General features: G+C 43.8%; 1 protein-coding gene across 3 annotated transcripts; it reads left to right on the top strand.

Moving 5' to 3' along the window:
- The first annotated feature begins 299 nt into the window (after positions 1 to 299).
- znf407 (zinc finger protein 407) lies at positions 300 to 14,625 on the top strand. Of its 3 annotated transcripts, XM_053651538.1 has the most exons (10): positions 300 to 635; positions 737 to 904; positions 3,383 to 6,414; positions 6,915 to 7,029; positions 7,966 to 8,040; positions 10,394 to 10,560; positions 11,827 to 11,910; positions 11,993 to 12,113; positions 12,193 to 12,371; positions 13,118 to 14,625. In XM_053651538.1, the coding sequence occupies exons 3-10, from the start codon at positions 3,417 to 3,419 to the stop codon at positions 13,906 to 13,908; spliced, it is 4,530 nt and encodes a 1,509-aa protein (XP_053507513.1). In that variant the 5' UTR covers positions 300 to 635; positions 737 to 904; positions 3,383 to 3,416; the 3' UTR covers positions 13,909 to 14,625. The 3 variants fall into 3 exon arrangements, with proteins under 3 accessions (XP_053507513.1, XP_053507510.1, XP_053507511.1); XM_053651535.1 differs by lacking the exon at positions 737 to 904; XM_053651536.1 differs by lacking the exon at positions 300 to 635 and having other exon boundaries at positions 650 to 904.
- The last annotated feature ends 1,952 nt before the right edge of the window (positions 14,626 to 16,577 follow it).

The following is a 16,577-nucleotide window of genomic DNA, read 5'->3' as shown; positions in this document are numbered from 1 at the left end:
AGCGGTTCCCAAACTTTTCCAGGGCAAGGCCCCCCAAAGGGCATTCAAATTTGACCGAGGCCCCCCTTTTGCAAGATGTCTTTAAAACACATTAAAAATACAGACTTCTGAATATATCCCTTTTTTTTATTATTAATAATTACATCTTACATTTTTACATTACATTAGGAATTATATATATATATATATATATATATATATATATATATATATATATATATATATATAAATCATGCATTTACTTATTTTTCACACCAAATTGTTGAGGCCCCCCGGGCCCCCCCTGGCGGCCCCCACTTTAGAAACCACTAGTACAGTATACAAACTATTAATACCAAACCCCACTTATAATATAGTAGCCAGTACGTTCATTCATTCTTTCATTCATTCGTTCGTTCGTTCATATTTAGTAAGTGCTTCACCCTAGTCAGGGTCACAGGGTATATGTGATAATAAGGAGTCCAATTTTGAAGAGAAAAAAACCCCCACTACTATTGGTTCAGAAAATCGCCGCCATTTTATTTTCAGCCCCTCATACTGCGGACTTGAGCGTGTGACGTCACGACCGCACTACGGAACGCCGCTGGTGACTAAGCTCAGAAAGCGCGGACTGAGTGAAACGGGAATTATTTGAGGTAAACAAGGACAAACTGTCGTTTTGGTGGCATTTTTAACAGCGTAAAATATTTCTGTATGGCCGGTGGCTGTTACAAAACATATTCGTGTTGTTTTATAGCGTGCAAACTCATGTGTTTTGGAGGTCGCAAATCGTGGCCTTTTTGGGCCTCTGTGCTGCCGTCGTTTTCTGAGCCTGACAACCCATAATCCCCGCCTCTGGCGCTTCCTATTGGTTAGTGACACCCTGTTCAGCCTTCCTATTGGACAGATTACACGCCGTTCATGGGTTTGTATCAATAGGAAGTGTGTTTGCGCTGAAATCCGTTGCGTTTTACATAAACGTTCCGGTTGTGTCAGGGTTTGTTGTGTTAAATTGGCGATTTTGATCTAATAACATAATAAATAGTAAAAATTAAAAAAAAAGAAGCTGGATGTTGAAATCGGGTCTATCTTGGCGTTGTAGCAATGGTAGGCTTGGCTGTTTAGGCGGGATGGGTGTATTTTAAACACACTGCTGTTAAATCATTCCTTCTATGTGCATGATTAATATTTCTAATTAAACAACTATATATATATATATATATATATATATATATATATATATATATATATATATATATACACACACACACACACACAAACTGCATGAACAACTTCTGAATGTTTGTTGTTTCAAAAGTATGTGGACACCTGACTATTACACCCATATGTGGATCTAACCCAAACTGTTGCCACAAAGTTGGAAGCATACAATTGTATAGGTTGTCTTAGTACGCTGTAGCGTTACAATTTCCCTTAACAGGAACTAAAAGGCTCAAACCTGTTCCAGCATGACAATGCCCCTGTGTAAAACGTGAGCTCCATGAAGACATGGTTTGCCAAAGTTGGGGTGAAGAACTCGAGTGGCCTGCACCTCAACCCCACTGAACACCTTTTGGGATGAACTGGACTGCCAACTTCACCCCAGACCCCATCACCCAACATCAGCATCTGACCTCACTAATGCTCTTGTAGAATGAATGGACACAAATCCCCACAGACACGCTCCAAAAGCTATTGGAAAGCCTTCCCAGAAGAGTGGGGGGATATTATAACAGCAAAGGGGGACTAAATCTGGAAGGGGATGTACAAAAAGCACGAGTGTTATAGTCAGGCGTCCACAAACTTCTAGCTTTATAGTGTGATATAGTATATGTGATCTATACTTTATACAACCTATACATTTTCACCTCAGTTTCCTTTACTATAATTCTTACTTTCATTAAAAACTGGAGAACCAATTGTGTACAGTATGTGTCCAGACTTTCGACAAGTGAACACTTGTAATAACTTCAAACAGTACACACTGTATTGTTCAGTCTGTGGTAGTTTTTGACATGAGTTGTGATCACACAACTCCAGAAGAGTTGTAAAAATCATAAGAGCTTTATATAAGAAATGAAACACTTTCAGACATGCTGTTATTAGAGCATTAGAGTGTGATGTGGCCGTTACCACCCAGAAGCTGATTGTATTCCATTACCAGTACGTCGCATAGTGTTTTATCCTTCTTCCACCACAGCAATTTGCGTATGATTACAATTAAAAAAAAATTAAATTAAAGAATGTCTCATACTTTATCTGTTTTTAGTTACATTTAATCTTGTGGAACATCTGTGAACATTAGTTCCTGTTATCACTCGATTTACGGCAACCATTTTCTCACCAGCTTCCTTTTTAATCACTCTGGAATTTAATAAGACACGAAATGCAGCGTTACGTTACATGGAATTTGGAAAGCACAAACTGTGTATTCTTAGTCTTAGACTATTTTGTAGCATCTGCCATAGAATCCCAGTGAATTAGCCATTAATACAGACACGATAATGTATTAGAACGAGCGCAGTAAAATAAACCTCTGATTTTAATTATAGCCAGCACTACTTTCAGAGCTACTGTTATGTAAGGAATAAACATAACGGGGGTGTGCTTTTATAGGAAAATAATCAACGACGGGGTGGTGTGATGCAGCCCGAAGTGAAGCAGAGTTACTGATACCACCCCAAATTAGATTTATTTTCTAACAGCAGCATATCTCAAAAGGTTTTTATCCCTATTATACCACAGCAATTTATCAATGGTTACAATTTATTTTCTATGGCACAAAGTCCTCTGTCCTGAAAACTCCTGTAGCAGAAAACTTAAAGTTACAAAGTGCTCAGAAAACTGTTTTCTACGTTTTCTGTTAAACGTAGACACAACATATTATTAATAATAAAATAATGCAAATGAAAAATGCATCTTTTTAAAAAAATTTTGTAACAACAGCAGCAGCAACAACAATTAGAATAGTAATAGTAATAATGTGTTAAGTTAATGACATATCTGTTATAATTGTTAGAATGTGTGCCAAGTGGAGAAACTGGATTTTACACATAGTATTAAAATTTTAAATCTCATATGAAATGCATTATCCAAGACCCATATTAGCATCTAACCTTAAGCTAAATTATTTTTGTACAGATTTTTTTAAAAATATACACATACATACATACATACATACATACATACATACATACATACATACATACATACATTCATATGTATATGTAAGCATTTTTCTAATGCGAGTTTGATAATTCAACACTAGATGGCAGCAAAACCTAAACCTAAAAAAAATTAAACTCTCCCCACCATCACAAGCATGAGTTCTGTTTCATTGTTTGCCGATTTATATTTGTCCAGAATTACTTGTGTATTGATTAATTTTTAACCTCTCTCACAGCTGCTTTGTGAAATGGTTAATTAAAGCTGAAGAAATGGATTGTCCGAAGAGGAAGTTACGATCAGGGAAGGAGACGTGCGAGGAGCGGCCTGAGAATAAAGACGAACGAGCTCTCCCTGATTGCGCTATAGATAATGGTGAAAATGAAGGAACTTCGAGTCAGTGTGAACGCGTGCACACAGCTTCTGTAGCCTCTTCAGAGGAGAATAATGGCCGTGCGTGTCGTGAGTGTGACTTTGTGGCTAAAACTCCTACTGCTCTGAAAATCCACTGCAGGAGGAAACACAATAGCTTGCATGCCGAGGCGATGGGAACGACAGATGCAGAGGAAACACGCACAGTTGAAAATGTTGCAGAGGAGTTGCCTGCTAAAGACCAAGTGAAATCTACAGTCCCCCCAATAGACCAGCTCAGCACTGACGCACCCCCTATAGACCAGCTCAGCGCTAATGAACTCCCTATAGACCAGCTCAGCTCTGGTGTACCTCCTATAGACCAGCTCAGCACTAATGAACTCCCTATAGACCACCTCAACACTGATACACTCCCTATAGACCAGCTCTGCACTGGTGTACCCCCTATAGACCAGCTCGGCTCTGGTGTACCCCCTGTAGACCACCTTGGCACTGGTGTACCCCCTGTAGATCAGCTCAACACTGGTGTACCCCCTGTAGACCAGCTCAACACTGGTGTACCCCCTGTAGACCAGCTCAACACTGGTGTACCCCCTGTAGACCAGCTCAACACTGGTGTACCCCCTGTAGACCAGCTCGGGTGTGGTGTACCCCCTGTAGACCAGCTCAACACTGGTGTACTCTCTGTAGACCAGCTCGGCTCTGGTGTACCCCCTGTAGACCAGCTCGGCTCTGGTGTACCCCCTGTAGACCAGCTCGGCTCTGTTGTACCCCCTGTAGACCAGCTCAGCTCTGGTGTACCCCCTGTAGACCAGCTCGGCACTGCTGTACCCCCTGTAGACCAGCTCGGCTCTGGAGCACAGCGTTTTGAGCGTCTGTACTGCAGGTGCTGCAGTTTTTACACCTGCACAGCAGAGGAGATGAGCGCACACTTGAGCGATGAGTCCCACCGAAACTTGGCGATGGAGAAAAACATTGGCCCGCTGTTTGAGCAGTGTGTTGAAAAAGTGCTTGTCATTCTATCAGACGAACAAAAACGTAGAGACGGGGAGAGTGAACATGATGAGGGCATCAGTGAGGACATCAGTGAAGATGTTCGTGAGACAGAATCAGCTGAACACACTTTAGCAGAGTTATTGGAGGCTAATGCTCCACACAAACGGAAACGCGGAAGGCCCAAGTCGTCTCAGGTAATGAGCTGCAGTCACTGTGGCCTCGTGGCCTCCAATCCCACAAACCTCAGCGTGCACATCCGCCGCAAACACAGCCGTCTGTACAGTTTCCACTGCAAACTGTGCAACTACTCCTGCGTGACCAAAGGTGACATGGACCGGCACTGTGAAACCAAAAAGCACATTAAACGAGTGCAGAGCGATGGCAACGGACAGGAGGCAGTCATCATGCTAAATGCTGAACAGCCAGCTCATAGCGGCGAGGCAGGGCCAACCGAGAAATCGCACAATGCCCCGAATGCCACACAGCAGGAAACACCAAATGATGCAGATACTGCAGGAGAGACGGAGGGAACGGGAAGTGATGTTCCCTGTAAAAAGCCCAAGTACGACTCGGCTTACTCATGCGATCATTGTTACTTTGTTGCACATTCTGCACTTTCGCTGGCCCTGCACGTACGCCGCAAACACACGCGGGATTTCGAGTTTGTGTGTCTGGCATGCAGTTATTACGCAGTGACCCGCAGAGAGATGTCACGCCACACTGCGACCGAGAAACACAAACTCAAACGCCAGAGATACCTACAGAAACGGCACAACACACACCAACATGACAACACAGTGGATAAACACAACGAGAACACAAGCCAACTTGCTGAAAACACGAACCGACAATCAGACAGCACAGACAACAATATAGAAGACGCACACCAAAATCCTGACAACTTGCACCAACACACTGAGACCAAACCCCAACTTTGTGACAACACGCAGCAAAACAACAAAACCTTGCACCAGAACATTGATCCAGAACCAGAACCAGACTCTGGTGGTAATGACGATCTGAATAACGATGCAGGAAATGCAGCAGCAGCAGTAAAAGGAAGTGCAGGTGAGAAAGAGCTGAATATTAACCCACAGATGAAGTCCAGTGAAGATACAAATGCCCCTCAAGACTCATTAGAGTTCCCTGATCCATCAAATACTGAGGAGGGTGAGGAGGAATACAACAACAACGACGATGATGATGATGATGATGATTATAATAATGACGATGAAGAAGAAGACGAAGAAGAGGAGGATGTGTGTGAGACGACTGCTGAAAGTCCCTCTAGTGAGAAGCGTGTGTTCAGAGCAACTGCGTTTGACGAGTGCGTCTTTTCCTTGAAAGCGCCGACAGACGGACCGTGCGACGAAGATGACGGAGAGTCGTATAAATCCCTCCATCAAGCCTCAAAAATGCTAAAAATGTCAGAGGGCCATGAAGTGAGCACGCGGGTCCGGTGTGATGACTGCGGGTTTTTGGCGGAGGGGCTCAGCGGACTGAACGTCCACATCACGATGAAACACTCATCGAAGGAGAAGCACTTTCACTGTCTGCTATGTGGGAAGTCCTTCCACTCGGACAGCAGCCTGCAGCAACACCTAAGCAGCTCGGCACACCTGCGGACGGAGCGCGGCAGTGTGGACGAACGGCCTGACGGAGGCGCTGCCTTCCGGTGTGTGCGCTGTAACGAGCCCTGCAACTCGGAGCAAGAACTTTTCGTTCACATCAAAGAGAAACACGAGGAGCTGCTGCGTGAGGTGAATAAGTATGTAATGGAGGACACGGAACAGATCAACCGCGAAAGAGAGGAGAACCCTGGAAACGTTTGTAAATACTGTGGCAAGGTGTGCAAGAGCAGCAACTCCATGGCCTTCCTCGCACATGTCCGCACACACACAGGTACACACTCTGTCTCCTTCTACACTAACAATAACACCTAATAAGGACAGTGAACTACACAAGCACACAGTATACAGTAATAATAATGTGTTATGTACAGAATGGTGGTGCAGCAGGTAGCATTGCCACCACTTGGCTCCAGGATCCCCAGTTCGATTCTGTCTGGCATTTTGCATTTGTTTGGGTTTCCTCCGGGTTGTCCGGTTTCCTCCCACTGTCCAAAAACATGGCGGTCGGATGAATTGGCCGTGCTAGATTGCCACCTAGGTGTGAATAAGTGTATGAATGTGTGTGCATGGTGCTCTGCGATAGACTGGTGTCCCATCCAGGGTGTACTCCAGCCTCGCACCCGCTGTTCCCAGGATAGGCTCCGGATCCATTGTGACCCCGACCAGGATAAAGTGGTTACTGTGGTTATATGGTTAAATAAATAAATCTAAAAGATCTAAATCTCTGAGCACACCTTTCCACGTTTTCTGATCTGTATATGCTTTTTGTAGGTTCAAAGCCATTTATGTGTAAGATCTGTAATTTTGCAACGGCGCAACTCGGAGACGCCAGAAATCATGTAAAGAGACACCTCGGCATGAGAGAGTACAAATGTCACCTCTGTGGGTGAGTCTGCATATTTTCATAATTAATTATTAGTTTAACTGAAAGAGATCATTTCACTTTTTTAAGTTAGGTACAAACTTAATAATAATCAGACTTTATAGATCTGATTGGTTTAGGCCACAGAGGCACTGAGGGGTGTTTTTGTAGAGTAACTTGTAGTTTGTCTAACTATATCTTCTTGCACAGCACTGCTGAGTCTTAACACACACATTATTGCTTTAATAAAAGCCTACTGCTCAATTAACCCAGGTTCATTTGGGCTGTAATGTGTGTATTTGTGTGTCATACTGTGGTATTAGTCTGCCTTTTTAAGTGCCCTCAATGGACGAGTGAAAACATTTTTAAAACCAAAACACTGAGTTTTTATCGATATGAGATAAACATAATGAATGCCAACTGACTGACTCAGGAGAACACACACCAAACACACATATACAGTGTTGCTTGAAAGTTTGTGAACCCTTCAGAATGATCTATATACAGCGAGAGAAATAAGTATTGGATGCGTCAACATTTTTTTCCAGTAAATATATTTCCAATGAGGCTATTCACATGAAATTTTCACCAGACTTTGGTATTTACTCCAGAAATCCACATGTATAAAGAAATCCAAACATTAAAGTCCATCAATAAAGTTATGTGTAATAAACAGGAATGACGGTTATTGCTGCATGGGAGGGGTCACACTAGATACTGAAAGCAAAGGTTCACATACGTTTGCCACCCACCAATATGTCATTTTGGATCATTTTCCTCAATAAATAAATAACCAAATATATTATTTTGTTTCTCATTTGTTAAATTGGGTTCTCTTTATCTACTTGTAGGACTAGTGTGATGATGTTTAGATGGAATGTATGCAGAAATGTAGAAAATTAAAACTTTTAAGCACCACTGTACATTTATACTTTCTCACACACTCTGTTGTTGTTGTAGGTGGGCTTTTGTTATGAAGAAACATCTGAACACACACTTGCTGGGAAAACATGGACTAGGCCAGCCAAAAGAGAGGTAACACACACACACACACACACACACACACACAATCTCTCCCTCTGCAGTCAGTCTCAATGGTCACTGTGTGTATAGTGATGTGGGTAATGCAGTCCTGTAGAGGATGTACACAGTGTATACATTATCTGGTTAAATGTAACAAGAGTATCCCCCCAACTATGGAAAGACACATACCTGGTTCTTAGTAGACTTAGTAGACTGCAGGAAGCTTATTCTACTTTTCCTGTGACCTCAGGAGGTCACAGCTGATCTGGCAGCCTAGGGTATAAGCCCAGGAAGCATTTTCTTGGGTTGGCGGTTAATCCAACCCTTCTCAGTGCCTCCAGAGAAGGTGCACGTCTATGAATGCACAGCATAATCTAGGTACAGTATGTGGTAGAGTACCAGTGACAGGCTTAAAGAAGGATGTCCATGAACCATTGGAAACTCACATACCTGTTTGGAGACCAAAAAGAAGGGCTCGATACCACCTTAGACCTCTGGGGATGCTGAAGATGATCTTTGACTGTGCTTTTGGGGCCAGGGGTAACTGCCAACACTACCTAACCAGATCAATTATTAAGAATTACTTAGACCTTGCAAGGCATCAGACAAACTTGTCAACTCTGGGCATCAAGTAGGTGTCAGACTCTGACACCTAATTCAGCTCACGAAAAAGTTGTTGCAGGACTGGAGAAATCCAGGAGTGGGGAATGAAGAGATGACTCCAATACCTTGTTCAGCACCCCAATGTTGTTCCAGGAGTGGGGGGATCACTCCAACACCTCGTTCAACACCCAAAAGTATTTGCAGGAGTGGAGAGATCTATCTGGCTTTGACATTATGACCATAGGTTGAACCACATTTTCTTGTATACTCTTGGTGGCTGTCTTAAATGCCAGTACCTCAGGGTAGTCAGTGCTGTAATTGAAGATCACCAAGATTCATCGATGTTCCTGCACTGAAGTGACAGTGGTCCATGCAGATCCCTGCTGCGGTGTTCAAGGGGCACCTTGGTGATGTAGTGGGATCACAAAGGGAAACAGCTCTTGACTTATAGGGTATTGTTACATTGCAGCACTGACATACCACAATTTTGGACCATTTGTGGAACCAATCCCATAGTCCTGCAAGGGTCCACCAGTGTTGGCTGTACCAGATACATCAGTGTCTGTCTTGGAGCTGGGTATCACCAGTAGGTTAGTTGATGCCATTCAAAGCACAAGAAGAACAATAAGTCCTCTGGTGGGAGAGGACATTGTGTCTATAAGAGGTCCCTCTCCACTACAACCTGTATTGTTTGAGGCTGTCATTAACTTGCTGTTCCCATGTAAATACCTCTTTAGCTTGTATCTTTTGGAATGGATTGATGTAGGATTAAGGGGCTCTGGTCTCTCAGGTTTGGGATGAACCTCGTCTTCTCCATTGTCCTCAGCCAGAAGTACTGGCCAGGCCCGTAGTTGGCAGGGTAGCCTCCTCGTGCTCCTTCAGAAGTCCTCCTGCAGATTGTCCAGACACATGGGTGTCGCCATGAATTCATGTGACCAAGTAGGTGAATTCAGACCCAGGCAGTGTTGAAGGGTGAGCTAGTGTGACAGCCATGTCTGAGTCTACGAATACTTGAACCAGCTTTCACAGAGCAGGTCGGTCCTGTCCCACAGTGTGTTATCAACAAATTGCAACTGGAACAGTGGTACTTCCCTTCTGTCACAGGCTGAATGTTAACTACAGATTCAGAAATAATGGAGTAAGGGAGAGTGTGGGAGCAGGAACTCTGCTTTGTGTGAGAGAGAGAGAGAGAGAGAGAGAGAGAGATTACAGCCAAAAAGCATCACATACTTTCATCCCTGCAATCCATCTATCCATCACCCGAAACCGATGGATGTTTTTACACCACTAAGGAGACGTGTGTATGTTTGTGTTTGACAATTTTTTTCAGAGACACAATAAATAAATTCTGAAATATGACAGAACTGAATCCTAATTATACTCCTGACCTTTAATGCAAGGTATCATGGGAGCTGAGAAATCATCACACACTAATGATTTCACATTAATAACCGTTTTTTTATTATAAACTGTGTTTATTACATTGTGATTATTGCTCAAATTAAACATAGCGAGCATTAATTGGCTGCATATTCAGCAGTGTATGAGTTTGTGTGTGTATAATATTAAGATCATTACTCTCTGTTGCTTTGTTATATGGCCATATCAGTACTGTTGACCCAGCAGCACTTTCCATGGAGAGAGACCACTGTCTCTCTGTGCAGTCAGTCTCAGTGGTCACTGTATGTAGCACTCTGGTACTTGATATAATTTTACTATATTACTGTTGTGTTTGATGATTTATTTGTGTGTGTGTGTATAGGAAGTATGATTGTGAATTGTGTGAGCGGAGTTTTAGTGAGAAGTGGGCCCTTAATAACCACATGAAGCTTCACACTGGAGACAAACCCTTTAAGTGCCCTTGGTCATCTTGTCACTATGCCTTTCTCACACACTCGGCCATGAAGGACCATTACAGGACGCACACAGGTAAACACACACACACACACACACACATCCTTCCTGCATCCTCCATCTTACACTGTGTGTGCAAACTCAATGAGAAGAAGAAAAATTGCTATATTGTTAAGGGGTGGAGTTGAAGTGAATTTGTGAGGGGGTGTAGTGGGGGGTGTTGGTATCGAACATGAGGCTAATTTCTTAGGGGGGTACTTTTAATTTGTGGAGGGTGTGGTTAACATAATAATAAATTTACACCGATCAGCCATAACATTAACCACTGGCAGGTGAAGTGAATAACCTTGATTATTTCATTACAATGGCACCTATAACCACAAGGGGTGGGATATATTAGGTAGCAAGTGAACAGTCAGTTCTCAAAGTCAATGTTTTGGATGCAGGACAAATGTTCAAGCGTAAGGATCTGAGTGACTTTGACAAGGGCCAAATTGTGATGGCTAGACGACTGGGTAGTACCTACCAAAAGTGGTCGAAGGAAGGAGAACCGGTGAACCGGAGACAGGTTCAGGGTTTTACATCATGTGGACGGCCAGGTGCGTGTGCATCGCTTACCTGGGGAAAAGATGACACCAGGATGCACTATGGGAAGAAGACTAGCCTGCAGAGGAAGTGTGATGCTCTGGGCAACATTCTGCTGGGTCCTGGCATTCATGTGGATGTCACTTTGATACGTACCACCTACCTAAACATTGTCACAGACCAAGTACACCCCTTCATGGCAACGGTATTCCCTAATATCAGTGGTCTTTTTCATCAGGATAATGCGTCCTGCTACACTGCAAACATTGTTCAGGAACGGTTTGAGGAACATAACAAAGAGTTCAAGGTGGTGACTTGGCCTCCAGATTCCCCAGATCTCAATCCGATCGAGCATCTGTGGGATGTTCTGGACAAACAAGTCCGATCCATGGAGCCCCCACCTCGCACCCTACAGGACTTAAAGGATCTGCTGCTAATGTCTTGGTGCCAGATACCACATCACACCTTCAGAGGTCTTGAGCAGTCCATACCTCATTGGGTCAGAGCTGTTTTAGTGGCACAAGGCGGACCTACACGATATTAGGCAGGTGGTTTTAATGTTATGGCTGATCAGTGTGCATGAGTTAATCAGTGGCTAATTGTGAAGGCGTGGTTAATGTATTGGAGGGTGTGGTTAATATACAAGGTTGGGGTTAACAAGTGTAGATTATGGCTGAGCTATGGGGGGGGTGTTTCTTCTTTTTTGTTTGGAGTGGTTTGTACGTAAGGTTCGTTGTTAATCTGTCTCTTTTTAAGGTGAAAAGTCATTTCTGTGTGATCTCTGTGGTTTTGCTGGTGGAACTCGACATGCTCTCACTAAACACCGGCGCCAACACACAGGTAACACACACACACACCTAAACATGTTCTTTCATACATATACAACTGTGTGACTAATCTTTCTCTGTGTGTGTGTGTGTAGGCGAGCGTCCATTCCGTTGTGATCTCTGCAGTTTTGCCTCCACAACTCAGTCTCATTTGACCCGTCACAAACGCGTTCACACAGGAGAGAAACCATACCGCTGCCCCTGGTGTGACTACAGGTAACATCCTATATATACCCTAATCCCTACACCCTACTCCCTACTCCCTGCACCCTTACCTTCCGTCTCTGTCCCTCAGGTCAAACTGTGCAGAGAATATCCGTAAGCACATCCTCCACACGGGGAAACATGAGGGTGTGATGATGTACAACTGCCCTCGTTGTGATTTCTGCACCAATTCACCATCCGAGTTCCGTAACCACCTTAAGGATAAACACCGCGACATTGAGAACCCTGACCTCGCTTACCTTCACGCAGGTAGCACAGTCCACTCCACTCCACTCCACTCCATTCCACTCACTCCATCCCTCTGTCACTGGCTGTTTATTCATCCACCTACTTCCTCTTTGCACTTGTTTACCTTTCCCTTCATTCATCTGTCCATCTCTCTCTGAAAAGGGTTCATTATGAATGAGCTGGTTTTGTGTGTGTGTGTGTGTGTGTGTGTTTGAGTTTATGGAGCATTTGATTCTCATTGCGTGCACACACACACACACACACACACACACACACACTATGCATAAAATCTGATACACGCAGGAGGAAAAATTAGAGAGAATGAAAACCCTGTTGTGTTTGAGGCTCCTGTGCATGTGTATGTGTGTGTGTGTGTATGCTGTCACTCTGGTTGATTGACAGCTGTGAATCCTCTGGGTGCGTGTTTGTCATTCTGTGTTGATGTTTGTATCTTAAACTCTGTCGCTCTGTGTGAATGACAGCTGTCAGTGCTGCACTGTATGCAGCCGAGTCTGCCTTCGCACACAAACATTTTCATACATAAAGTAGAAGTTGACAGAGACAGACAGAAATTGAGACTTTTCTTTCCCAGGTATTGGAGTGAACTCCCCTGACTTTCTTCACACACAGACCGAAGACTTGTTTCAGTTCTGAGAGAATTTTTTTTTTTTTTTATATGAATACAGTAGTATGAGTAGAATTTAAATATATGGTGCATGGGTTTCCTATAGAGAGCTGGATTTAATATTCTGTGTTCGTGTGTCCAGGAATTGTATCAAAGTCGTTCGAGTGTCGGCTGAAAGGTCAGGGGTCGTCGTTCGTGGAGGCCGACGCCCCCTTCACACCAGAAGAGGGCCGTTTAGGAGCCGAAACACTGCAGCAGGTCATCATCATCCAGGGATACAGAGAGGAGGCGGAGCTACAGGGCACAGAGATGGAGGAGGCGGAGCTGGAGGAATCGGCAGCTGCGACTCTGCAAACACTGGCCATGTCGTCTGTCAACGGTGAGCTGCTTCAGGTTACGCAGGATGGATGCATTATTCCCTACACACACAAAAACTACGTCCTGGTGGAGTCGTCAGGCTCGTTGGAGAGGGTAGAGCAAACATCGCATGAAACCAATCAGGACAGGGCTACAGCGCCCTCTACAGCGCTGGATGCTCTGCTGTGCGCAGTGTCCGAGATCGACCAGCAGGACGGTGCTGCTCAGCAGGACGTCAGAACCACAACCGAACAACAAGCACACGCCCAGGGGGAAGGCCAGGAGGCAGTGCAAGTTTACGGAGAGGTTGTACAGGTGTTGGGCCACGCCCATGAGGAAGTCCTGCAGTTTGCTGCCAGCCAGCTGATGATGAGAGAAGGGCTAACACAAGTGATTGTAAACGACGAGGGAACGCATTACATCGTAACAGAGGTGTCTGACAGCTCCGAATATGCACAGGGTGAGGGGGCGGAGTCTGGACAGGAGGTAGGGCTTGTGGATGATGCAGGAAACCAGACCAGTGAGGCTCCAGTCACATATGAACCAGTCAGCCTTAAACAACAAGCTCAGGAATGATTGTGGCAGGGCTGAAGAGTTTAGCCCCACCTCTTTTGCAATGCAACATTTCTGGCTCCACCCAATTATTTACATAACTAAAAGTACAGCTGCTGAACCTGCTGTTGTGTGATGTAGGAGGTTATATGATGATGATGATGATGATGATGATGATGATTATGAAAATTAATATTGTTTCAGAGGAATGTCTGATCAGTGTAGTTGTACATAGATGTTTTCCTATCTAAAGCATGAAGTATCTAAAAATGCCAACACATAAATGTAACATTTAAGCTGATTGGGGCTGAGGGTGGGTCGAGGGAGACAGAGGGTGGGGCCAAATTGAAAGGGGCCAAGTGGATACAGTCAGTGAGCCAAGGGGGTGGAGCCAGATGCCAAAGCACTGAGGAGGCTGGGCTAAAACACAAACCAGTGAACTATAGATTTGTGTTTTGTTAAAATTAAGACTAGAGTTGCATTCAAGTACAATCAGCTTTGTGAGGAGCATGATCCAATTTAAACAGTTCAAATCAGAAGAGTAACACACATCTCTCTCTCTCTCTCACACACACACACACACACACACACCGTGTTGAAACTCTTCTATAGATCAGATTCAGATTTTCCTGATGTTTTTGAAATGCCTGATAGCGAGTGGTTAAAAGAAATGTGCGTTTGTTCATTTGACTGAATTTCAATACTCATGATGTTGATACAACAATAAATAAATAATGCGTGTGTGGTTTCACTTCTGTTTTTGAGTGTGTCACATTGAAACACACTGACAAAATGTTGGGAAAGTTGAAAAGCAGCTCTCGTTACAACAGCTGGCCAATCAGCGCACACTACGTATATTCACATACACACTAACATCCATCCATTTTCTGTACCGCTTATCCTAAACAGGGTCACAGGGGAGCCTGGAGCCTATCCCAGGGGACTCAGCAGTCCCTCCAGGGTTTTGCGATTTTCTACAGATTTGGGCCAAGATGCGTCATGTGACGTACATTCAACCAAAGCCCACTTTGATTCATGTGCTTTGAACATTTCGCCAATTCGAGCAGTTTTCAGCAAAAAAGGACAAAAAAACTTGCATCGTAATTTCGGAAGAAACCCGCAGCAAAACCAAACAGTTTTGGCTGCAACAATCACAAGGAAGCTCAGGGTACAAGGCCGGGGACTCCCTGGACGGAGTGTCAACCCATCACAGGGCACAATCACTCACCCATTCACACACTACGGTCAATTTGGAGATGCCAATCACCCTACATGTCTTTGGACTGCGGGAGGAGACCGGAGTACCCGAAGGAAACCCCGAAGTACGGGGAGAACATGCAAATTCCGCGCACACATGTTGGAGGCAGGAATCGAACCCCCAACCCCAGAGGTGCGAGGCGAACATACTAACTACACACTAACAATACAATCCTTACCTGATTTTCATATTTAATCAGATTACTCAACAGCATATGTAAACAGCACACTATAGTATCTTGTGGTATTAATCCCTTAACTTCTGAAATCTGATAAAGCCACCTAGCATCTATTCCAAAATCCAGGATATTCAGTGCATACACACATTTAATCTGAATCAGGTCAATCAAATTTTTATTCAAAAATATGTCAAAAGAACGCTTACCACTCAGTAAAAGGGTCAGATGAACCAATCGACATACGGCATGAATCTAGAATGACTGACATGGCAGTGTAGGTGTTTTGAACTGTCCGATATTAACACCCCCTGGAAGCTACGCCCCTTCCCTCATCGCTCTTCAATAATCTTCTGGCCAGTGATCTTGCCTCTCCTCGATTTTCCTGCTTGAACGATGCACTGACGTTCCTGTCTCATGTTCTGTGCAACATCTACGCAACATAGCCAAGTACCCAATTGAGGGATGTACCAAAAAACCTTTCATCCGAAAATGGTTTTTGGAAAAAAATCCTACCGCAAAGTATCAAATCAACCAATAGAAAACAAATAGCAAATAGTTTGAGCAACAGTGAAAAATGTGGGCCTCATGGCACCATTTCGAGCGTTCTACAGTACAAGGGCTTTGTAAAAGAACTCTACTGACATACTGTTACGTTTTATTTTATTACTTTACATTTGTCTTACATCAGTTTACATCACTCCACTTTTAAAATCCTGTTTTAACCCCCAACCAGCATTTACATCACTCAAACCACACAATAATGACATCAACACACCGCAAAGGTTACATCATCATTCAGACATTCATCAGCATTAGCACACACACACACACACACACACACACACACACACACACACACACATACACGACAGACAGAGACAGCCGTCCTGAATGGCTTTAGATGACTCTCTTAGGACTAATTACGGTTCTCAATACTCTAACACTGAGACTGTGAATGTGTGTGTCCCTCTAATCACCAGTGTCATTAACCCTTTACTTTCACAGCTTAGAATCACCATGACGACGAGAGAGACATCAAAGTCCCTGCGTCCCAAACCGAAAAAAAAAGAGAGAGAGAATAAAGTGTTTGTGTGGGTGGGGTGTTCAGGGTTTCACCTTCTCAATTAGAGACACAGTTCTAATTAATGATGTCTTTACTGTAATGTCCCTGTGAGAACCAACTGGTGCAGTCAGACGTCTCATTAGCATAAATCATGAATATTCATGCTTCTCATGAAGACCACCTTCATTGCATTA

Source organism: Ictalurus furcatus, chromosome 20 (assembly GCF_023375685.1).
Source record: "Ictalurus furcatus strain D&B chromosome 20, Billie_1.0, whole genome shotgun sequence".
NCBI lineage: Eukaryota > Metazoa > Chordata > Actinopteri > Siluriformes > Ictaluridae > Ictalurus > Ictalurus furcatus.
The sequence above is the reverse complement of the archived record's forward strand: the minus strand, read 5'-3'. Positions and strand labels throughout refer to the sequence as shown.